A 25,522-nucleotide genomic window follows, 5' to 3' on the forward strand; every position below is an offset into this window, starting at 1 on the left:
ACCAACATTTTATATTGATTGATATTTTTCTTTTATCTATATTATATATGTTTTTCTCTCAGCTCGTTCCAGCGGAGACTTTCGGGGGTGTTGTATAGATTTTCTTTAGATATATGATTTCTAAATGTAGAGTTGTGTATATATGTACAGATTTCTTCATTTTTTTTTTTTTTTTTTTTTCTAACAAAATAAGTTGAATAGTTTTACATTTGTGTGCATTGAAATACGAAAAAGAGTTTTTTGTACCCTTCTGCACATTTAATACTAATATTTGTTCATATTAATTTATATAATAAAATGCGTTATTATAAAATATGTATCATCAGAGTTATAAAAATTACGTAAAAATTTCCAAATTCTACCTAATTTTTTGTATCTAATATTAGTATCATAAAAAATAAATTGTCAGTATTATTACAGTCGCCCCTGTGTTTGGTGCCAAAAATTATGAGTATGGTTACTTACTTTTAGATTATTTACGACGGAAAAAAATTTATTTGTTAATAAACAAGACCCGGAAGAGTTCCGTTTAACGAGATGTTTATATATATGCGCACAAATTTCTGCGTAGACGCTTAAATACTCGTTTAACAATTTTATGCTTTGTTACGAACATATTTAAAATACAATAGAGTTGTGTGTTGTAGTACAGTTATTTCTTAATCTTTTTCTCTAATATATACAAAAAGTGTTACATTTGTATGCATCGAGATAAAAAAAGTTTCTTTTGTACCCTTCTGTACAACTGAAATTAATATTTGTTCATATCAATTTATAATAATAAGGTACCTACATCAGAATATTAAATACAACGCATCATCAGAGTTAAGAAGTCAATCGAGATACAATTTTTCGAATATACGTAATTTTTTATATCTAAAATATTACATATTATAAAAATAAATTAATTGTCAATATGCTTGTTACGTAAACATTTAAAATACAAAGTTGTGTGTGTACAGTCATTTTCCTATATAAAACACAATAATATAAAAAAAAGTCTTTTATATACATTTCTGCACAATTAAAATTAATATTTGTTCACATTAATTTATAATAAAGTGGATTAGAGAATATTAAAATACGTGCATCATCAGAGTTGAGAAGTCAATTGAGATTTGCATACAATATTGGACAAAAATTACGTAAAATTTTTTGTATCCAACATTAGCATCATAAAAATATTTTTGTGATTACACGAAGTTTAGGGAAATTATGTCTGTATTATGCCGCAACGCAGGAAGTTATATTAACTAATTCATGTATATATAAGGGAATAACGTTTACGTAATTGGAACAGTGTGAAACTTGGAGTATTAGTTGTAAAACTCATTAGCGCCGGATACAAACTAATTTCGATAGAATTTCTTGTTAAGCGATTTACTAAACGACACCCACGGTTTGTGTCAAACGATTTATATCAAACTATATACTCGATGAGATGTCTCTCATTTCAATAAATATTGAAACAGAAATTATGAGGGAACAAATATGTCAGCAGCTGAACAATAAATTTCGATTTTAATTAATAATTATTTGCATCATTAGCTTCATTATTTCTTAAAATTTTGTTTGAGTCGAGTAAAACTGTGTCTACTAAGTTTCTAGAAAACAGATTATTATATCTTTATGTTTGTATCATCATTAATCTATGATACAAATAAAAGGAGAAACAATGTTGCATTTATGCTAAAAATATTTAATATTTTGTCATAGCGATATAATTAACAGAGATGTGATAATCGCAAAATAAAAAATTATTGGGCACAAAAAGTTGTAACAAATCCATGATGATAAAGTTCGCTTTCTTAACATACTCTGAATTCTCTGTTTTATTAAATGTGCTGCCGCAAATAATTTTTTAACAGAGGCTGCTAGAACAATTTGGTAAATTGGAATAATAGCAAGGATAATAAGTTGATCCTTCTTTCGCGAAACGAATGCAAAATCGAACGCAGGAGGACGGTGGCATTATTTTTGGTGCTGATGGGAGGTAACGTAACTTTGAATCTGACACTTGTGGACAGGGTCCAGCAATACATATAGTAGGTGGTCCTGATGGAATCTTTGGTCTTGATCTGCAAGTCTAAAATTAGATAAATATTTTAAAAAATATTACAAAAAATGCCGCTACAATTTCTATATATTATATATATTATATATATATAGAGAAACACATTATATATATATATATATATATATATATATATATCATATATATTATAACATAATTATTATAATATATTTAAATTTTTTTTTAAATACATATTTTTAAGAAATTTAAAAATAACTTTTAAAAAATTATATATATATATATATATATATATATATATATATATATATATATATATAACGTGTTTCTTTGTAAGTCGAATAAATGCATCAATAAACATATTCAAATCATATATAACATTATTATAATTAGAATTGTAGAACATTCATTGATTCACGTCAGATATTACAATTTATTTTGATTTATTTCGTTTGCCTGTCAGAGAAATTTTTTTTTAAACACTTGTTTATTCAAATGCTTTATATTATTTATACCAATGGCGGATATGAAGGTGAACAACAATGTCTAGGTCTAGCTCTAGGAAGGGTTGGTTCGGGAGGCAAACAGCCATAGCTTGGACAACGAAATAATTCTGGTTTACGATGATAACATTTCGGAGGCAAAGAACTCGATTGCTTCTTCTCTTTGCTACAAAACATTTTCCTCTCTTTTCCAGGAAATGATTTAAGGTAGAAGAAATTTCCAACGCATAAAACTATGCCGAGTTGGACTTGTAGATTTTGAACGTTACATTTTGCCAATGTAATTTCGTAAACGTCTATTCTGTCTAATCGATTGGCAGTCTTTTGTTTCGAAAATTGACATTATCTTTTCGACTGAATAATTCATTATGTGATCTTCAAATAATGTTTTCAGGATTTGCTCAGTTAAAATAATTCTATGTGCAGAGATATCGCCTTTGTTCCTTTTAATTTTTTAATTCTTTCTAAATAATAAATTTCTCCCTCTTGGTATAAATTAATTCATGAAGCTACATGTAATTAATATAATATTTTAAAACATAATTTCGAGTACAATCATCACTTGAGACAAGTCAATTTTCTTCAACTTTTCAGAAAGATGTTAACGTAATATGACTAGAAATTAAAAAGGCGAATAAAAGCTCGAAAAGATGAATAAATCAAGCTTTTCATGAATTCTTTCATTATGTCAATTACAATTTTATGTACTTTATACATGCAGTTTCAGCTTAATTTAATTTAAAAAATTGTTTAACTATATGAAGTAAAATTGGATGTTGAAATTTTAATGCACTTGTCGGTTGTTGATCCACTTTATACATAAAATGTATAGGAATTATTTTGAATAACATACCTGTCACGAGTATACGTAAGTTGAATGGCAGATCTATAGGGACGCGATGACATGTCAAATAAATGTTTCGGACATGCATAATCGATGGAGTCATACTTTGAGAGGCCAACGCGATAGAGTAGATAGTTTAGGGAAAGCGTCCTCTAAAGTTAACTGTAGACATGCTATATTTCTATATTACAGTTATCATAAAACAGAGGTACAATATTAATTTTGATTAAACAAATATAAAATTGTTACAACCTTGCATATGGCGATAAATTAATATCTTGATAAGTTCATATATATCATATTGGAAAAAAGGCTCTCTCTATCTAGACAGAAATAATGTCATGTATATGTATGTAATATATACACACATTATACATATATCTTTCGTAATACAATTGATTAAAATTATTTATTAATATCACGATGCAAAAATAATTATTGAAAAGTACGTAAGAAAAATATGACTGCGCATAATTGGAAATAATATTAACTTTTTTCCCTATTACATACCATCGATAGCTGTATCTGCTTCATTGTTCGTAGACAATCCCTAGATAATATTATTATTGTATAAAATGACAAGGAGATATTATCACGATAATAATGTATTGATCACAATAATTTATATTTCTGTTATTTTGTACAATTGCAAAATCTCAACGTTCTCTGGAATGCTAATACCGTATTTGATAGAAAATTCCCCGTTTTTTTTTTTGCGAAACATGACTTAGTTCTTCGATTCTAATTAGCTCTTTTACAATCGAGGTAATCGAGTTGCCTATATCTTGTAGGAGAAAAAATCATATTTTTACAATATTTCCATTGGGAAACTTACGAGAAGAAGGATATATATTGAATAGATCACAGATAGAAAAAAAGGAAAAATATCTATAAGAATCTAAGATTATATTATACATTAGCAATTTCATCATTACAGATTATTAATTGAAATTAAATAATTATACAGTAATACTGCAACGTGTCCATATTGCTCGAGAAACTAAAGATTCTCATTATTACACTTTCATCATGAGCAAATATAATAGCTAATAAACTCGTTTTTAATACTGATAATCATGATACTGATACCGTAATTTTACATAATTTTTAAATCAATAAGAACGCATCTGAATTTGTCCTTCTTGTCGTAAGATCTCTACCGTCCTTTCGAACAAAGTTATTTCCTTAAAAAAAAAGACACCTGGCGCAGATCGAGCACGCGGTGTTAATACTTATTGTTAGAATTAAACGTAATCTATCGCGAATCTAATTGTATATAAATAAAGGTAAAAAACAAAGTATATACGAGAGAAAAACGATTGAAGAAGTGACTGGTGGGATCCCTCTGGCTGTCCTGACCATCATCGAGGAACAGACGAGCTGTTTTTCTGGCTCTGGTTCGTTTCTTGGTCCCTCTTTCTTCTTTAGTATTCATATAACACAGCCTTGCTTCCTGCTTCTCTCTGCCTTTTTTTAATGGTTCCTCTTCGATCCTGGTCCTTGTTCTCTGTCGTCAACAACTTGATGTCGAGAGGCCGTTGAGATCAGAGGATTGCATAAGATGAAACATTAACTTTAAGAAAGCTTCTTGTCCTTATCGCGAAAAATGGAGACTTCTCCTGTCATTTTCCGCTCTCATCGTGGCCTGTCACCGGTCATTCGAACAAGATCTCTCCTGTTGATGTTGTCTTGAACTGTCACAGGTACAAGAGATATTGTCTCGTACGCCGCTGCTGTCGGACTAGCTCAGTTTAGTCGGCCGGAGAATGGTCTGTCGGGAATTCGGGGAGGAATATTGGGTACGAGACGCCTACAACATAGACAGATATTAAATGTTGGATGTGCACTCACTTTGAATTCAAAACGGAAGCACGCCGCGGGAAAACGATCATTTTGCATAGAAAAAAGCAAATGTTTAGAAAAACTTTAAAAAATTCAATTTCTAACTATAGATTTTCTGTCTCTCTTCAGCAAAATATATTAAAATTTAAATGTTTCAATTAAATATTACAGAAGATATGTATACAATGTTTTAATACATGCATATTATAATAAATTCTGGAATATACGATATAATGAGAAAGAATAATTTAAATAATAATATATTTTTTTTAATAAAAGATGTCAGAAAATAAAATTAAATATTAGGTAATTGTAGGACAGACATTGGACATCATTAAAGTATAGAACATTAAACTATCAACCTTTTTGATTTAATCGAACATTAAAATTTTATCGACAGAACATTACAAAACGAAATTGGACAGAAATAATCATATTTAATTTGAAAGAGAAATATCATATTGTAAAATATAAATAGAGAAATAAAAGAGATAAAAATATATATAAAGTATAATATAAAATTTATAAAATATTAAAATAGCATAAATCTCAATAATAGTTTGGATTAAAAAGAAATATAAGTTTACACAACATACATGCTTAAGCTTTAGCGATAACACACATGCAAAAATAAATATAGTAAAGAAACATTCAATTGCATTATTACCATCTTGTACGAGAGATAATGAAATGATTAAAATAAACTAAAATGTAAATAAAATGTATCTCACATTTTCAACACCATCAACGACGTTGAATATTTTGAATGAAAAACTTTATATTAAAATATAAGAAATTCATTTTTTAATGCGTTTTGTATCTATTAATGGCCAATAACATTTTATTTTTCATACGAACAAAATCATTTTAATAATAAATAACACTCTGTTAAACTTCTCAATCTTTTTCTTAAATTTCCAATTCGTAAATATGTGCAAAATTTCAGAAAAATTGTATGTACCAGTAATATTGTAATCTGAGATTTTTAAAAAGTAATTATGAATTTAAATAATATTCTTCATATTAAAAATTAAAACTATACGACTTTTTTTTATATAAAAAGTCAATTTTGACAAGATCTTGTACGAATATAATTGTAATCATTATTAGTATTTTTTTCCTTTTGCAAAGTAATTCTAAATGCATAGGAGAAAGCGTATTAGAGTCACACAAATAAAAGGTTCAATATTTACTAAAAAGAATACGCAGAACGCGAATACGCATCCCCGTGCACGGGGAGAACACATTCACCAGTTCTGACCAATTTTAATCATTTTAATACTATTTTTCAATATATGTAGAAGACATTAAATATAAATTTTTAAAGAGAAGAAATAGATTATTTACTTCGCGATAAAAGTTCGACGGAAATGCGTCTTCGACCGTTCGTAAGGACAATATTTTTTTTTTTTCATTGTAATCTTATTTTTCACGTATGTACGCATGTATATATACATATATATGTACGCGTTTGTATACGCATATGTATACATATATACATGTAGAGATATATTCTATAACATGTTACTTCCTATATACACATTTATATTGCAATAAAACAGTGTGTGTTCCTCTCTTACGCGCACTCGGCGCAATATTACAACGTATCTTTTTTGGGATGATACCGCAGAAGTAACTTAATCAAGTAACCCTCCAATATTATTTTATAATAATTTTTTAACAATATATCAAGGAGAAATTTATCCCAGAATATAATTATGATTTCTCTTGGTCGGATTTAGCGGTTTGAGAATAAAAATTGCTATAAAAATCAATATATGGTATAAAAATTAACAAGGGCGATGTTACATAATGTTTTGTATTAATCGACGAGATAACTATATGATGTTCAATATCAATCTGGAATTAGAAGTACATAGTGATTTTGCTGTATGGGTTTCCATCGCGAAGTTTTGCTTATCAAAGGCTCAATGTTATATAATTGGAGGATATACTTTGCCCGCATACAATCAAAGGATTTTGGCACAATAGGTAGAAAGATATGCGAGCGTGTCTTTATGTCAATACAATTTCGAATTATTAATTATATATTCCGGAGGAGACGTTTAAAGAATTGTTATTCGTGGCACATAGATTTGTTGGATCATCCATCCTTCTTTTTTTTATCGAAATCATCAATCATTCATCTTCTTGTGCCAAAATCCTTCGAAATGTCAAAACATCGACAGCAAACCCACGATTCACTATTCGATTGAAATATTATCGTCTGTGTGCTCTCTGCTTTTTTTAAATATTTTTTCTTTATAATATCATATAAGCGCGGCGATTTGGAGATTCTCAGCCCGTAGTGTACAATAGAATTACATTCTTACTCGGTATTAGCTTTACATGAGATTAAGCGTAACTATAGTGACATATAAGGCTTTAAATGGAAGCATGTATATAATGCATTAAATAAAATTTATATATATATATATATATATATATATATATATATATAAAGTTACATATATATATAAATTTATATATATATATATATATATATATATATACATATATATATATATTGAGTTGTAACATTCTTCCATTTTATAAACAGATAGAGGTTGATATTCGCCGACTCGACGTAATTTGTCTACAATTAACGTCAGGCCGTAACGTCTTTACGATTTTATCATATAACGTAAAGCAGACGGGAAACAAATGTATTGAAAAATATATTGAACTATTTAATTTTAATAGATTTTATGTATATATATATATGTTTTAAACTATATTTATTTAATTAGATAAATTCGCTAAACAAAATTATATATTATTATCCTTCGTTGTAAGACTCGAGGTCGATATTCCACCAAATCTTCTCTTATCCCAGGTGCATTTATATTTAATTTTCACAATATTACGAGATTTAACGAGAATTTACTACAGGTGCAAACACGGACGTGAAACAAACGTTCCTCTTCTCGCTCTGGCCACACAAAGAACGTAGATTTTTTTTATATATTTATTCTAGACTAACAGATAACATAGAGATTCTATAGCTTTCAAGGATCAGATGTGTGTGTTGTGTGTAAGTGTGTGTGATCCAGAGCCTGTTTTTGTTTTCTTTTAAAAATAAATATAGATAGAATGCACTCTATCAGAAGGTGGAATATTCATTCGCAAATCGAGAGAGCTTTGAATATTTTTGGGTAACAATTATTCGATGCAACAAGTGCAACACGTGATATGCCTGATCGAAAAGCTTGTAAAAAGGCTCCTATTTGTTCTTGTTTCTCATTGTCTTATGTCTTAACAACTCACTAACGCAAAAATTACTACTGTTACTTGTAATAATTAAAACGAAATCTCTCACAAATCTACCGAGTACCGGAAACACGATGCATCGCTGAACAAATCTACGGATATATATGTATATCTTATAGTATAATATAGCGGTGATTTTTAATAATATTTTCATAACCATCAAAGGTTAATTATCCTCTAATGCTCCTTGATTAGGGATTAGATAAATTTTCACATTGCTTCAAAAGATCAGTATACACGCTCACGTCTCTCTGTATACAAGTTATACTGTACAATAACATTACAATAGCATACCATTTGTTTGTTGGCTGCACGCGGAAAATTTTCCCTTCAATATCTCTTTATTCTTTCTGCGTCAAATGCAACACGTGATATTGATTAGTCTCTCGGGACTTTATTATTAATCATCTAAGCCATGAGCTAGTGACAATAATATCCTTGTCCACAGTATATAAAACAAGATGTGATTTATCCGACGTGCTTCGAAGAAAGAGCGATAAACTTTTGAACTAAGTTAATAGGAAGACGATCTCTAAAAATGCATATAATTAAAAAATTTACATTTTGCCACGAGTTAAAATAAATTTGAAATAGATGCAAGTCATCTGCAAGGAATATTATTAGGCCTTCTTGATTGACACAATTTTGAATGGAGAATATAAGTCTTATACATTACAATAGTATATCATCTGTGGCTAGCGTTATGGATTATTTCTCTGCCTCCGAGTTATTAGATTCTGTGACTATCAGTTAGAATACGAACAGCGCAATGACACGAAAAATACGAGTCTTCTGCCAACATTGTTCTTCTAAATTTATTATCTATCCAAGGAGACGTTCTATATATTATTGTAACAAAAAATATCTTCTTTTCTTATTAATTGCACTTCGATTATCGCCCTTGAGTCTCTTCCGAATCATTGCGCAAACATACTTGAAATGAGAGCAGATATCACCCTTATGTATAGTACAATCTCAAACTTGACAAAAATTTCCAAATAACACATTGCAAATTTTAATATATAAGCTGCGTGTCGTATTATTTACTATCTTTTTTTTCGCACGTAAAAATTTCGTACAAGAATTATGCGCACTATACAAACTTTGAAGCACGTCGTTGCTTTGCGAATACGCCAAAAAGTATTTCTATTTAACAAAAATTTATCTTATATACATACATAGTTGAATCGCAAGCATAATCAGGGGGAGGAAATAACTATAAATTACACAAAATATATAACGTCGCTCCTGAATGTGCCTACTGAATGTGATGTATATTCATTATACACACTGTATGTGATATTATGATTATTATTATTTTCGATAAGTGCGGTTATCATTAGTTTAAACTATTGAGAAAGAGAGAAGGGATGGAAAAAAGAATGGAAAGGTGAAACAGGGGAGATAGAGAGAATTTCGTAACTCCGGATTTTCATGCAAAATCCTCGAAGCATTCTACGCTATATCACATCCTATGTCTGAGCATATTTTTTTCCTTGTTTATATATCATTAAGAATTACGTAATATTTTTTCTTTCCTCTTATATAATTTTCTTATATATGGCGCATATATATATATATATTTTTTAATGGCTATTAAAAAAAAGTAACAAACGTTTATAGGAAGTAAAGAGAAATAGAGAGACTCTTTACGCGATATTATGTGTAGTACAATACTTTTGTCGTTAAAAAAAGCTTTAAAAAAAGCAAGCTGGATATATATTCGCGCGTAAGCTTTAGCTACTTTCCCAACAGCATGACATTTTCTCATTTATCTTATTATCTCGCCGACGACACATGTTCGACATTTCCCTCAATACTCATAATTTAAATATATCAGAGATGCAATTCAGACGTAATCATACCACAATATTTATATCGGACTCGCTCTTCAACGATGGAAATGTTCTTTACAATCAATGCGAAGATCTACTATCGATCACATTATCGGGTTCTGGTAGACTTTCCAGGATAGATTCACTGGATGCAAATACATTGTTTTAGTTTTAGAAGAAAATTGATAATATATTCTGCTCTAGATTCACTAACGAGACTACGTGCAAGTTTCCACACTTTTTATATGGTGTGAAAATAACAATGAAATGGGGTTAATTGTACTAATGTCTACATTATAGGGGCCAATTTTTTTTACATATATATATATATATATATATATATATGTATATATTTTAATTCGTAGCGTTTCTTTGAACATTACACTTTGATTCCAGTTTTGAAGCGTTAAACGTATTTTTATTGCTCGATTAGTGACTTTGGAAATTACCATAATTAAATCTTCTAAGAACATTCAAGGTAATATAGAATATTGCTAGATAGGAGTATAGAGTGCTTAAATATATATTCGTTTCCTATAATACAGATATATATTTTGTACTATAATATACAGATTATAGGATTATTTCCTATACAAGTATGCATATAAATAAATATTTGTACACACATGTGTGTACAAATTTAATAATACCAAAGACATAACCGTTAATGGAATTCATGAAGTATCATGCAAGAAGAACCGAAAGACGTAGGAGACGAAAAGGGATCAAATTAGTAAATTAAATTTTCTGCAAAGTTTCGTTAATAAAGATCTATTTAAAGTAGTATAGAGGAAACATTGGAATTAGTTCATTCTCAACCCTGAATAGTCTACCATCTACTGCGCACACAATTTAAATGAATACTCATATATATATTGTATATATATATATATATATATATATATATATATATATATATATATATATATATAATATCGTTAGAGGGATACAACTCGCAATTCAATTGGTGGATATCTATTTACTTGATCTTGAACGCATCCATCAGCTCGTGCATGGCGGCCTGCGTCGCAGCCTGTGTCGCAGCTTGCGTCATCCTCTGCTGTAGACCACCCCCTCGACTAAACACACCACGGATACCCAGCTTTGACTATGGCTCTCACTCTTACATAGTTTTTGGTTTTAATTTCATACAACATTATACTGCTAAAAATATTAACTCATAATGCGTGTTCCCTACACAGGAAAGGTGCATAATAATACCTTTTTAAATGCGAGATAAAGTAACACCAATGGGAAAGGGGAATATATATATATATATATGTAGTTTTGTAACAGTAGTTATAAAAACGTTTTATAATAGCAACACGATATTCAAAAACAGCTTTCTGTCAGACTAAAATTTGCCTTAGCTCCCGTTTATATAAATACGTTTACAATTATATATATATGCCACTATTTTTTTCCTTTTCTTTTGATAAATTGTAATGCAGGCACCGACATATTCGTCCATAAATAGTAATTGACAAGTTTCAAATTGGTGTTATGCTCCATATAAAACATTTAAGTGACAAAGGACGTATATGAAGTAAAAAGTGCTATTATGCGATTGAGAAGCTTTGAACTTGTATTAAATAGGATATATATAGTAACCTTTAATATATTACACGAAAGATATATGTATCAATGGGATAAATGCGACAATTGGTAGACAGTTAATTTAGATTTCAAAAATCGCAACCGACATTCTTTTTTTTATATTCAATTGCATTATTTTATCGAAATGTCATGCTGTTAGTATAAGTAAAATAAACGGTTATCTATCTGCCGTAAGAACACAAAGTCCTTTATTTGATAATATTTTCAACGATATATACATGTATGATATACAGCTTCATTGAAGTAATTTACAATTAAATATGTGTGACTCGACTATATATATTATATCTCCATTTTCTACGAACAAGAAAATTGTACCTTTGGAAATATTTAGTATTGCACAAGTTTCACGTACTATTGGCGCTAAAATATAACTACAATTAGGGGTGTGTGTTGATTTCCGCGCGAAATAGTATATATGTATATATAGAATAATATATATATATACATGAATTATACATTAAATTATTACACTGTTTACACGAAATGTGAGTATAAAATAATAAAGACACAATATTGTAAGGAATAAAAACAAAGAAAGTTAATTTACATATATCTTTTTTTATTATTCTTAATATATTACTCAACTACTACGACTGAATAAAAATATCTCATTGTGTCAGATATATATATATATATATATATATATATGAAACACAGGTGAGAGAAACGTAGTAGAGAAATTGTTCGGCACTTGGAAGCTCAATTAAATTCCAAAAACGTAAAAGACGTGGAACTTGTACGATTGGAATAATACTTTCACACCCCTACTTAATTAACATCAACCTTATAATCTCTGTAGTGTATGCAGACAGACAGTAACATTAGGAAATAAGTGTCTTGTGTAAAATATACACTGACTATGTAATGCAATACGGATACGGTATTGATTAGTAGCGAATAGGCGAGTTAGTGCGAAGACTTATTGTCGGCGCCTGCAATAGAAAGTGAAGTTAGCACCCAAGCCCCAAACACACAAGCTACTGTTTTAATAAAGACGGGCAAGAAATGTTCGAGAAAGCAAATTGTATATCGATTGTCACGATTGTGGAAAAAAAATGATATTATTTTCTCGTCGCATTATATATTGCAGTTATAAATTTGAACACAAAACCACAGCAAACGATATTATATTGTGCGTATGTTGAAATTTCGATGTGCGCATAGCTTAGCATTAGAATTGCGATCGATAAGATAATAAAAATCGCGATATAAGATTTCATCAAGGTCATTTGGGCAATATTAATAGGTGAAGAATTTTAAATTTTTAATTAGTTTTTTCATATGAATTATATAACGAGTACTCACGATGGTATCATAGGTGGAGGTAGGCCAGGGTTAGCTCGTGTTGGTGGTGGTCCACCCGGGCCACCAGGTCTATTAGGAATGGCTGGTGCTGGCCGACCGCCTGCAGGTACTGGTGGTGGTGCTCGTGAGCTAGAAAGAGGTGGTGGCTGTGTCACTCCGCGTCTTGGACCACCAGGAGATGGTGGCGATAATCTAGAATAATACGTTTTATATTAGCTTTTATATTATTTAGATGTTTTAAGACTCCTGCATCCTCGCGGTCATGTTAGATTATGACGTCAGAGGCAAGCTCATTTTTAAATAAAAAGATATTTCGATAAGATTATTTTAAATAGCTTTAGCACACTTTTCTCATTTAAAATAGCTTCATTGAAATATCTTTCATTTAAAAATGGCATCTAAGAATTTTTAGCGTGTGTTTTCTCGCCTCTGACGTCACAATTCCGACATGGTCGGCAAAAAGTCAGGAGTCTTAAATTCTTTTTTTAAAAAAATGTTAATTAAACAAAAACAAAGTTTCAAAAAAATATCAAAAAAGATTATCTTAAAACCTGATTAGTGTATGTAACATAGAATCTATATAATATTTTGATATCACTAAGATACAAAAAACAATTAAAAAATATATTAAATTAAAATATTAATAAAAACTAATTAAAGTCTAGTGACATTTCATAACCTTTTCTAGCTTAATATTTAATAAGAAAAGCATGCATAATTATGTGATATTCTTCTTGACGATATTATAAGTTAAGAAAAAAAATAAAGATAAATATATCACATATGTAAAGGATCTTACCCAAGACTGTTTCAACGGTGTTCAAATGTATGGCAAAGCAGACGGTACAAAATATAAGGATAAAAAATTAGTAAAATGCGCGAAACAGTGCTAGGAATAACATAAAGGTTACCTTGGATTTTCCCCGGATGCCAGCCAATCATTCTTTACAGGTGGTGGTACTGGAGTTGAAACAGTAGCCATGGAGACGTCTCCGATGATACGAAGAGCCTCTTTGCATGCATGATACATGCGTAACATTTCTTCCCGTTTTTGCGCTTCTTCGGGGGATTCTTCCATCATGGAAGCCTGTAATTGCATATAAATCAGAAGTGTTCCTCTTAGATATATAAAAATATAATAAAAATAAAAGAATCACACACAAAAAATAAAAGAAATATATATATATATATATGAGACTGTACACTATGTGTATACTTGTTTGAAATATGTAAAACATGAACGCGTTTTCTAAGGGTTAAAATATAAAGGAGAGGAATATGAAAAGGATATAAGGACTCTTATGATTACAGGATCAATGAATATCTTCAGATTATTTACTCCATCTTTAATTGACTAAGGGAAAGGATTAATGGAGAAAGGATTAATCTGTAAAATTTTTAAAACAAAAGAACTATTCTACAAAATAATAGTATAAGCTGAATATGTACTGTATTAATATTTTACCTGATCACCACTCGCATAAAGATGTGCCAACAATTCCCCATTAATGAAGTCCTTAGCGTTGTTAATAATAAGGTGCATAATTGTCTTTGGAACCAGATCACGAGTAGTTTTCGTAACAATCTTCATGTAAGAATCTACTAAATTCCTGATAGTTTCCACTTGACGCTCCAATTGAGGATCCATTGATGATTGACTCTCTTGTCCACCCTGAATAAACAAAAATAAGATTGTTTACACCCTTATTACGATTAAGTTGCTTTCATTGCCAAATATCCAACGATTAAAGGCATATATACAAGACAGCACTCGCAGTACTGCAAAACATTACACTAAAATAAATAATACTGACCGATCTAAAAATATTATTAAAATGCAAAACATGTTTTGTTTTGTAATGTTGTTAGTATTTTCTGCAATAATGTGCTTGATTGAAGAGGTGTCCGATGCTCATGTAAGTGTCATGTGCTATATAATTCTTGAAAACACGATTGTACGAACCTCATATCCTTCCTTTTTAGTTGATTCAAATATGAGACAAAAAGAAAACGATTACTATTATGCACTCAGTATCAAAAAAAGTTATTAGTATTTTATCTTGAAAAAGATTAGATAGATATATAAATTGAAATACTCCCCTTCCTTACACAAAGTTTCAAATATGATTAACAATGCTCAGGAAGCAATGAGAAAAATTGTATTCAATATATAAAATACATATAATATTCGTATATAAAATATTATAAAATAAAGTACATATGGTATGGCATATATATATTGCATATAAAATTTTAAGAAATTCAAGGAAAGATCAAAATTATTTTCCCAAAGCAATTATATCTTTTTTGTTAGTTGTTTTCAATAATATAATTCAGATCACCACACAGTTAATAATTCGAAAACAAAATTTGTCTACATTTCTTTTATCAACTCACCCTCTGCCTATCCTAAAATAAATTAAAATAAATTGAATTCGAATAAATAATATAATAAATTATCATCACACATGTAATACAAACTAGATTGTTCTGGTCACATTAAAACTATATTAAAATGTATACGTAAGATTCGGATAAATATCTCTATCTTTATATTTTCTCTTTAATAAAAAAAGAGAATAATATAAGACTAATATAAATCGTCTTTTAGAAAGGACGTATATATAATTATATAATCCTATTCTGACCAGTAATAAACTCACCTCTCCTTCGCCATTTGCTTGCTCTGTTGATTTCTCGGGATACACACCAGCCCTCAGGAAAGAAGCCTTCCAAGAATCAACATCATCTTGAGTTTCGCAACTCAACTCCAGTTGCTTGTAATCCTTATACACATTTCTTCCCTCCGGATTGAATAACGCAAATAAGTGACGTCGCGACATGAAACCTTGTTCCAGATCACGCAGTTTCAGTCCATCCAAAGGCAACATGTACTTCTTTTCACGTTCCTTTATGCATAAAAATATCACGAGTTAGATATCATTTATATCAATAAAATGCTCTTTTCTATAGTATACGATATTATGTACAATTTTTGTATTGTCTAATTATAGAAATAATCGATATTTACTTCTTCATCCTTGAACCAGGAGATACTCTCCGATGTTAAAACGAACCAGTAATCTCTCGAACCGCCCTTCATAATACCGAGATTATGTATGCACATGTAACCTTTGCGAATTACTTGGTTGCCTAATGTGTGCCGTCCGGATTTAACAGAATTTTCCGAGGATTGCTGTGCACTGTAACATAAATAATAGTGTATAATGAAATGCCAGATAGGAGATTTTATATATCCAACTGCAAGAATTGTTGCTATCAAATCTTACATTAGTCGGTTATATGTAATAAATAAAAGAAAACAGCGAATAAGTATCCTAGCATCCATGTTTCAAATAAATATATATCGCATATTATGTCGCAAAAAGAAAATAATGTTTGCTTATTATAAAATAGCTTATATATGTATTACACAAACTTTCGCTTGTATATATATGTACTATTAAATTCGATAATTATTCTTATTTTACAAAATAAAGAAACAATAATGTACAAAATAAAAATGGGCAGTATTTTGTGCCTTTATCTACAAAAACTGATGTACTTTTATACAACTATTTCGAGAAAAAAAATCTGAAAAAAATATTTACCTTAGGCTTTTAATATAAAACATATCATAGAACCATCGTGTACTTGTTTTGCCATATTTGTTTCATGCACATTTTATGCCACATATACATAGCTTTAAAAAATTTCTAAGCACATATTAATTGTATAATTGCATAAATAACATTAGCATATCACAAAAACATGCAATATCATTTAAGCAACATTGCAATAAATTCTAATACTGGTGCAAGAGAATTGCATATAATTAAGCGCATATTACATCCATAGCAAAACAATAGATTGTAACATGATAAAACTCAAGCTTGATGTTGCAGTATGAAATACAGTTTCGTGGATGACATACAGATGTGACTTGAAAATTATTTGTTTTTTAAAAATCCTAATTTTCTTTATTAAAAATTGAGCAGTTACAATTTGGAATAGAAAAAAAATCCACATAATAAATTCAATTGAAAATTAAGAAACAGGATTTAAATCAATACACAATGACATTTCATAGTACTAATATGCAAAATTTGCAATAATATATGTTGAATTTAATAAATTGTAAAATAAGAATTTTTTTGTATCTGCGTCGAGATTTTCGTAAAAACGTAAATCTAAAAAGTATTCAAAGTATTAAAAAAAAAAATTGTGTAAAAACATTTTAAAAACTTCAAAAGAAGTCAATTAAAGATTAGTTTTGTGTTATATAGCAATTTACATAATTTTTTAAATTTTAAATGCTAATTAACTACGGCACCTCAAAATTAAAATCACAAAAATTATAAAAATTATAAAAATATGAATAGAAAAAAATATATTTAATATTTTTTAAATAAATTAGAAACACAATATCAAGCTAAAAACCACTAAAATTTGGCTTGTACGTTATATTTGAACTTAACGTGGAAGCAACGAGATATTAAAAAAGAATAAGCATAAGAAAGAAAGAGCGTGAAAATGAAAAGGAATAAAAATGTAGTGTAAATCTTTGTTGGAATGTACTATAATATTCTTACCTTGCATTATGGCTACTGGCTGCAGCGCTGCCGATATAATTAAATCATTTTTTTAATTGTGAAATTCGAAGAAGAGAGTTAATAATGAGAAAAGAAAAATATATGGCCATATTACTTTGACCAGGGTAAGGCACACATAATCTCATAAATAAGTTTTCAGATTGTAAATATACAGATTATATGTCACATAGTTTAGTCACATTTAATTATAATTTTTGTATTAAATTGTTCGTAAGATTATATATGAGAAAATAAGAATTGAAAAGCTATATTTCTGCATAGAATTTGTATGTGCCTTGACCCCTCAATGACATTATAAATAAAACTGAGAAAATTTACAATGACATTTATAATCTTCAGCAACATCATTATCGATTCTATATATAAAAAAAGCCTATTTATCTCTATTATATTTATATTTATATAATTAATATAAGCTGTACACGTTATATATAAATATCCAATAATTTATATATAAAATATTCAATAATTATTTATTACCATATTATCTTTTCCAGAGATATTATTTTCAAATAAAAAATAAAAATCAGACAGAATTAAATATATAGAGAAAAATACTGCTATATAGCCACAACAATAAAAACCAATTGAGCTAAGAAGAATGTAATGTGTGCAAATGCAATTCCTTATTCTTGATAATGTGTGAGAGAAATTACTTCTTTAATAAATTATTAGCATTTTTTTAGTTTAATAATCAACTGTTTTATGTGAATTTCAAATAACTTTAATTCTATTCAAGATATTTAGATGTAACATTAAAAGTAATAATACTCTATTAAAGTTTTTAGTTTTCTGAAAGCAGGATAAATAAAACGGATCACTTTGTGTTAGTCACAGAAAAGTAACAGAAATTAATTAAATATATTACAAAAACAAATGTATGGAGAAGAGATTAGCTTAGCACATACTTATGTATGATTTTAGCATAGTGTCATAAGAGTGTAAATTGAATAAAAATAACACTAGTAAATTATTGTTCAAATTCTAGAGTGACCTTTAGTCTTAAAAAGAGGATGAGTTAAGAATGTTGATGTGATCAAAGATTGCTATGTGAGTTGATTTTAGCAAGACATGCACTGACTGTGAAAGTATGCGCTGATATTTTGAATAAAGAAATAATGGCAAGCAAACAATTTGATAATCACGTGTAGTACGCCTTTCTATCCTATTTTGCAATGTTAAAGTCTTGTGTTCTCTTTTTTTTTTTTTTTTTTTTTTTTTTTTTTTTTTTTTTTTTTTTTTAGATTCTTACAAACAAAATTATCTTTATAATTATCTATACTCTTTAATAAGCATTAAGCATGCTCTGTATTAGATTTAATGCCTTGAATCTAAAACTACTTTAATGTATACATTTTAAAATTTTTATCACAAATTTTTACTGTACAATTTAATTGAATGACTTCAATATATAGGATTTTCAAATGCATTGTCAAACTTTATAAAAAAATAAACGTATCTTCTAAGAAAGGATATAAGTATCTATTATATAAAATGAGATATAGAGAAAAATACGTTATATAAGATATGCAGAATATTGAAAATTCTTTGTAAAACTTTAGAATATGCAATACACGTGAATTCATATATTGCTAATATCTTTTCAACTAAAGCAGTCTTTTAAAACATACACAAGTTCGCCTAAATACTATAACAACATTATACATAAAATCTGTTGCTATTTAGTGGCTATATTAAACTTAATATAAAATAAAAAAAGATAGCAGCAAGCACACATAAGTGTAACAAAAATGACATGTAGGAACTAGATGTACCAAATGAAATAAACTGAAAGTTTCTGACTATATCTCTGAAAATAATAGTTAAATCTATAAGATATAACACATAAAAGAAACATTGAAATGTTTAATGATTACTTACTTCGCAAAACCGATGAAATCTTCGTGATTAGTGTTCATGTATGCGAGCTCGCAATCAACCAACAAAACCAACTGCTCTTTACACATTTGTTCGCGCTGCCTTACGTACGTTGTTATGATACGTTCTGTCTCTTCCCTTAGTCTAGGATAACGCGACATCTGTAATATTACAAAAACCACAACATATAAAAACTGTATTGATGATTCACTCATGTTTCTCCATTTGAATTTAATGCTATAATATTATTACTTCATCTTTTATTCATCTTTATTCATTTTATTACTGTTTTGACTTACCCTATCTGTACAAATGCGTACGACGTTACTAAGTTCTTGCACAACCAAGTCTACACATTTGAGACTTGGTTCTTTAAGTCTATTTATTTGCTTTTTGACTATTGCCTCAAAAGCCATGTCTGGGGTGAATAATCCTACCCTGATACCTATAATTAAAATTTTGTTAGTAATTTCATATTTGTAAAACTTTGCACGAAATTTTAAACACAGCTAAAAAAACTCACCATGTATATTTCTGATGGCAAATGCAATTTCTCTCCTTAATTCTTTCTCATCAAATTCCATTTTAACAATTTCGAACGGGAAACGCTCGTGGAAAAGTCTATTAATTTTCGCGCCGCCACTGAGTTCCATAGTATTAATTTGTGCAGAGCCTGAGCCTTCTATAGTTCTCTCAAAATCTGATTGAAGTTGCTGTATCATCCTTAAATATATTTTACTATTAATTTGTGTAATGTAAGTTGTCATAAAATAATATTAATTACATGGGTAGAGAGTCTCGATGTTATCTACCATTCACAAAACATGTTTGAAATATTTGTTATTCTATGTAACAATCTGCAAATTTAATAGTAAAGTCGTCTAAATATATTTTCAAAAAAGATACACATCTCACATGTTAAAAAAAAGGTACACGTTAGAAATTTTATTTGTTAATCTTCCTGTAGCAAAATAATTTTATGCAAAATTATCTCTTCATTTTTAAACTAAGCATAACAATCACAGTTCTTTAATTAACTAAAGTTTCATGCAAAATGTGTGGCACACTATTCTTGTTAAAGGAAACTAAAAGAGGAAACAAGGATACCTACATATACATTTGAATTGATCTGAAAAACAAAAGGCAAATGATCTAAAACTTCAAGACACTCCACCCACAAAATATAAAAAATATAGGAAATAAGAAAAAAATGAATAGAAATATAATGTGCACATTCATTAAAAGAATTTTAATCTTATGTGAATATGTAGATATATAAGTGATATAAATTCTTATACATAAGATGTGCATCTGTGATTTTTGCAACACATATTTTATGAATGGAAGACGAGTGTTGAATAATTGTAAACCAGCACACTGTAAAATTCTAAATTCACTCACTGTAACATAGCCTTCGTTTTGATCGCAGGATCATCAGGTCTGAAATGTTTATACTGCTCGACATCCTTCTCTAAAGTTAACAGTTGCTTTTGTAATCTATCTCTTAGAGCTGGCAAGGTGTCCCTGATATGATTTGTTAACTGCTGATTTAGAACTCTCTGCAAATATGGTGTACCCAGCCTATCTGCTAGATGACGATAAGACGGATGACTAAAAAATAAAACAAGTTATGTATTGTCAAGAAAAAAAAAAAGAACAATTATTCCTAGAAATCATCTTCACAGCTATTCGTGTACCTGAGGAAGAACTTTCGCTCAGCAGCTAAAGCATTTTTTATATCCTTTCGACCTTCTATATCCTTTTGACTTCTATTGACTACACCAATGTAACCCCTTCTTAATGGTAATAATTTATTTTCCAAAATATCTCTTGCATCAGTGCCATCGTCCATGAGATCCAACTTAGTAATGACACCAATTGTACGTACACCTTAGAATATTATACATTAAATTAATATTCAATTCAAAGAAATTTTAATAGTAACACTGTTATGAATTAAATACCTTGCAAATCCACTTCCTTAGCGAGTTTAAGAGCATCGCTATTAGCCAAATCAGTGTTGGCTGGTGTTACTGCCAATATTAGACAAGAGTCACGTTTGATAAACTGAAATATCATGCCTTTAATTTGGGCCTCTATATCTGCCGGCTGATCTCCAATCGGTACTTTTGTAAGTCCAGGTAAATCAATTAATGTCAAATTCAAGACTGTAAAAAGGTAAAAATTTGCCATATATTATAAATAATATTTCTTAACGATTATTGTTTTTTATTTAAAGTAACATCTTTGTTGTACTTACCATTGGGTGAATATACTCTAAGATTAATTGGTATATTAGAGATGCCCTTATTACTGCCAGTCACTCTGTCTGTTTCAGCTTCAATTTCTTTTCGCACTTCCTCAAAATCTACAAATTTCTTGCCTTTGCAATGCAAAAACTCTGCATATTCTACAATATAAAAAAAATTTATTAGTTTAATTGTTAAATTATTTATTCTTATTATATACAAAAAAGAATAATATTTAAAGATAAGAATAATATTAAAATGTTGAGAATATTATACATTATAACATTTTGTATTCTTTAACACATGTATATATTTGCTACATTTTGTTTGGAGTCATATTCAATTTAAGACTTATCATAATTTTAGGCACAGGAAGTATGATAAAGAAAGTATGATAATTAAATGACAAAGTTCAAGAGAGATATAGATAGAGTAACTTTTATTAATTCTACTTTCTCCGCAACAGAATAACAAAATCAATAATTTTTTATGGATTTATCTATAAAATATAATAAATATCTCATATATGGTGCATTAAAAATTTTCAAAAATTCAGAAAATGGCACATAATAATGGAGTATAAATGTATTAGGCATCATCTTGCTTAAAAGAAAAATATTTCTCACAAGTATATGAGTCAATAGGTTAACAAGATGATATTATGAACTCATAAAGACACTATATTTCTTAAATTCTTTCTTGATATATTCTTAAAAGTAATCAAGATATCATCAGATACTATGTCATACATATGTAACATAAGTTTTGTATTTATCATGGAATACGAGAGAAATGACATAATCAGTCTTATTTATTACGACTCACCAGTTGAACAGTTAATCAACTGTAAGATAAGTGGTCTCCTTGTCACAATGCCGGAACCTCTAGGCAAGAAGTCCCTGGGAGAGAAGTTTTATTGTTATAATTGGTCATAATTAGCATCCACATTTTTTACAAGTAAATATATATGTATTTCAATACTGATCAAAAACAACAATGAATTGGTCGCAATTAATTATTTTAAAGTGTACAATGATATATATAAGGCTAAAGTATGGATGATAATAATTTATTTCATTTTCTCTGATGAAAATATTTGTCTCATCTGTCTTAGCTCCAAAATTATTTGTAATAGATTCCTTCCTTCTTCAATTTTTTGATACAAACTGGTATCGACAAATGCATATCAGGATGCATATGAGAATGTTAAAGCAAATTAATTTTGCATCATAAAAGTACCTCAAGAATCATTACAAAAATAATCATTATTATAATTTTTATATAGAGATGTTTGAGACTTTTGTGGCAAATACCAGAAATATTAAATGTAGATATAAAAATCGAATAAAATTAAAATAATTTTACTAGATAAAATTTAAATGACTTAATTCTACTTCAACGTTTATTTTAATCGGTTAATTCAGTTTCTACTAAAACTGTTTCGTCGTAAAATTAACATTTCATGTCTGTGATTGCGAATTCTTCATCGGGACGTTAGAATGTAGAGCGAAAATGACGAATCTATAAGAATGTAAAACCGTCTCGCCGGTTTTGCGCATGAACGGACGCTCTAGTAAAGTGCCCCAGTGACGGGAAGACATTTGACAGGTCGTCCTGTGGGCGTTCTGACGTCGTAAATTCGCAACTAGCCCCGATCGCGCTCGTCCATGCCTCGTACGAAGAGAATGACGCATGAGATAAGAACTGTCAAACGGTACTCTCCCTTTTTTCTCCTCGTCGTCATCGTCTTCGTCAAACTTAAATATTAATCGAACGACGAGGACGACGAAGACTCCCGCGTGTTTCGCCACGCCTAGGACTCACGTACGTATCGACAAAGACGTCTGTACCTTCGTCTTTTTTTTTTTTTTTTTTACATTCTTAAAATTCCAAGCAAAAATACATAAGCTACGTTCATCGATCGCGTTCGACCGCGTTTTTTATCTACTCCAGATGAAGAGATAAGTCTCGAGAGAGTGAGAGTAAGAGAGAGAAAGAGAAATAGAGAGATGGTGCTCCGATCTCTTTTATCGATTTCATGCGCACGTTTATTCTCGTCGTGAGTTCGACCTCCAAAGTCCCCAATCGAGGCTACGAAGGGAGGAAAAAACACCTGGGGGAGGCTGGGATACTCACTTGCCGACGAAGTTCTCGAGTACAGAGCTCTTGCCCGCGCTCTGGCCGCCCACCACGGCGATCTGCGGCAGATCGAGCTGCATATGCACGCCGAGCTGGGTGAAGGCATCCTGGAGCTTGTTGACAATCGGGATCAATTGTTCCATACCCGTGTTGCCCGCCATCCTGTCGTCGCGTTGTATCGTCGTTGACACCGAACGGGAGAATTTTTACACGCACGCTAGGGCGCCCCGACACATACACACGAAGGGGGCGCTTTTCTTTCTCTCTCTCTTCTATGCGAGATTCCGCACTAACATCTAGGAGCTGTCACCGCTGGCTGCGAAAGATCCTTCTTCTCGTTCTCCGCCACCGCCCGCGCACGTACGACCGCCCTGAGGAGGGTGGCTGACGGAGGCGAGTGGCCGTCCGTTACGAGGTCTAACCGTGTACTAAGCAAGATGGCCGATTTCCGTGAAGCAAAGACTCGACTCGCGCACGCTTGCTCGCTCGCCTCGCTCACTTCACCGCATCTTCACCGCGAGGCGCGGCGGCGCGAGAGCGCGCGCGATTTTGACGTTTGACGTTTGACGTTTCGCGCGGCGCGACGACTTATTACACGGCCGCGGAGGACAATTTCAAGCTCGCGAGCGGGCGTAAATGAGATCGAACGCGACGACGACTGACTTGCGGCGTCTACCGAGAGAGAGAGAGAGAGAGAGAGAGAAGTAGAGAAAGAGAGAGAGATGCAATCGATAATCGAAGCGTGCGCACAAGTCGTCGCTGTCGTGACCCACTTTTGGCGGCCACGAGATAAAATCCATATCATCTCCGTCGACGCTCTGTGACCTTTTTACTCCCTTCGTATATATGTATAGATATATGTATTATGTTCCACGCGCGTGACGGAAATTCGACGAGTGACACTCGTTTCCGACGAGGCAATAATCGATATGCGCCGCGATATCAGCTGGCTTCATATTATACTTTTGTAGCGTGCGATCGATTTTTTGCCTATTGTTTATTAATGTATGGCTTCTTTAATCTTTTTTTCTTCCCTTCTCTTCTTCTTCTTTTTTTTCTTTTGATACCTGATGTTCGATGGATTTTTCAGTAGATTTTTTTTCTCAAAGCTGTATGAATTTTTACGCACGTAAACCGAACAGACTTGATGTCGACGAGCGCGCGAGATTTTCAAAATCACTGAACGGAATTCCTAGCGTGACGAAAGTGAAAATCAGGTCGTTTTCTCTTCTTACCATTTTATTCTTGCTTTTTTCCTACGAGGCGAAATGATAGAAAGTGGAATCGTCTTCGAAAGGATATTGATTGATTTGCGATTGAGTATATATTAAGGTCGGTATTCATATAGTCGGGTCTTATATTTAAGACCATCTTAAGTTTATCTTCAAATAC

General features: G+C 30.4%; 2 protein-coding genes across 9 annotated transcripts; both read right to left on the reverse strand.

Annotated features, from left to right (window-relative positions):
• Window positions 1-918: 918 nt before the first annotated feature.
• On the reverse strand, window positions 919-3,920 carry LOC146721744 (uncharacterized). The gene is made up of 2 exons (XM_085486338.1): window positions 2,548-3,920; window positions 919-2,086 (listed from the first exon to the last, which is right to left on the reverse strand). Exons 1-2 carry the CDS (start codon window positions 2,710-2,712, stop codon window positions 1,862-1,864), a joined length of 390 nt encoding a protein of 129 aa, XP_085342464.1. The 5' UTR covers window positions 2,713-3,920; the 3' UTR covers window positions 919-1,861.
• A 65-nt stretch (window positions 3,921-3,985) lies between these two features.
• Window positions 3,986-24,820, reverse strand: shi (dynamin-1 shibire). Of its 8 annotated transcripts, none has more exons than XM_029309235.2 (18): window positions 24,128-24,820; window positions 22,817-22,890; window positions 22,003-22,152; window positions 21,707-21,910; window positions 21,440-21,632; window positions 21,144-21,353; window positions 20,266-20,465; window positions 20,042-20,187; window positions 19,746-19,903; window positions 17,844-17,870; window positions 16,283-16,454; window positions 15,915-16,160; window positions 15,215-15,226; window positions 14,717-14,923; window positions 14,163-14,338; window positions 13,252-13,380; window positions 11,310-11,405; window positions 3,986-5,189 (listed from the first exon to the last, which is right to left on the reverse strand). In XM_029309235.2, the coding sequence occupies exons 1-18, from the start codon at window positions 24,289-24,291 to the stop codon at window positions 5,126-5,128; spliced, it is 2,628 nt and encodes an 875-aa protein (XP_029165068.2). In that variant the 5' UTR covers window positions 24,292-24,820; the 3' UTR covers window positions 3,986-5,125. The 8 variants fall into 8 exon arrangements, with proteins under 8 accessions (XP_029165068.2, XP_029165061.2, XP_029165063.2 ...); XM_029309228.2 differs by having other exon boundaries at window positions 13,252-13,443; XM_029309230.2 differs by lacking the exon at window positions 15,215-15,226 and having other exon boundaries at window positions 13,252-13,443.
• Window positions 24,821-25,522: the final 702 nt, after the last annotated feature.

Source organism: Nylanderia fulva, unplaced genomic scaffold, assembly GCF_048542155.1.
Source record: "Nylanderia fulva isolate GAGA-0341 unplaced genomic scaffold, ASM4854215v1 Scaffold42, whole genome shotgun sequence".
NCBI lineage: Eukaryota > Metazoa > Arthropoda > Insecta > Hymenoptera > Formicidae > Nylanderia > Nylanderia fulva.

Bases quoted from the DNA above. Each gene is read 5' to 3' on its own strand.
- shi (XM_029309228.2), bottom strand. From the start codon at position 24,291: ATGGCGGGCAACACGGGTATGGAACAATTGATCCCGATTGTCAACAAG. The intron at 16,161-16,282 runs GTAAATATCGAT...TTATGCATAAAG, and splicing joins CCTGGTTCAAGGATGAAGAA to GAACGTGAAAAGAAGTACAT. The intron at 14,339-14,716 runs GTAAAATATTAA...ATGCAATTACAG, and splicing joins TTTATGCGAGTGGTGATCAG to GCTTCCATGATGGAAGAATC.
- LOC146721744 (XM_085486338.1), bottom strand. From the start codon at position 2,712: ATGTTTTGTAGCAAAGAGAAGAAGCAATCGAGTTCTTTGCCTCCGAAA. The intron at 2,087-2,547 runs GTATAAATAATA...ATCTAATTTTAG, and splicing joins CACCTTCATATCCGCCATTG to ACTTGCAGATCAAGACCAAA.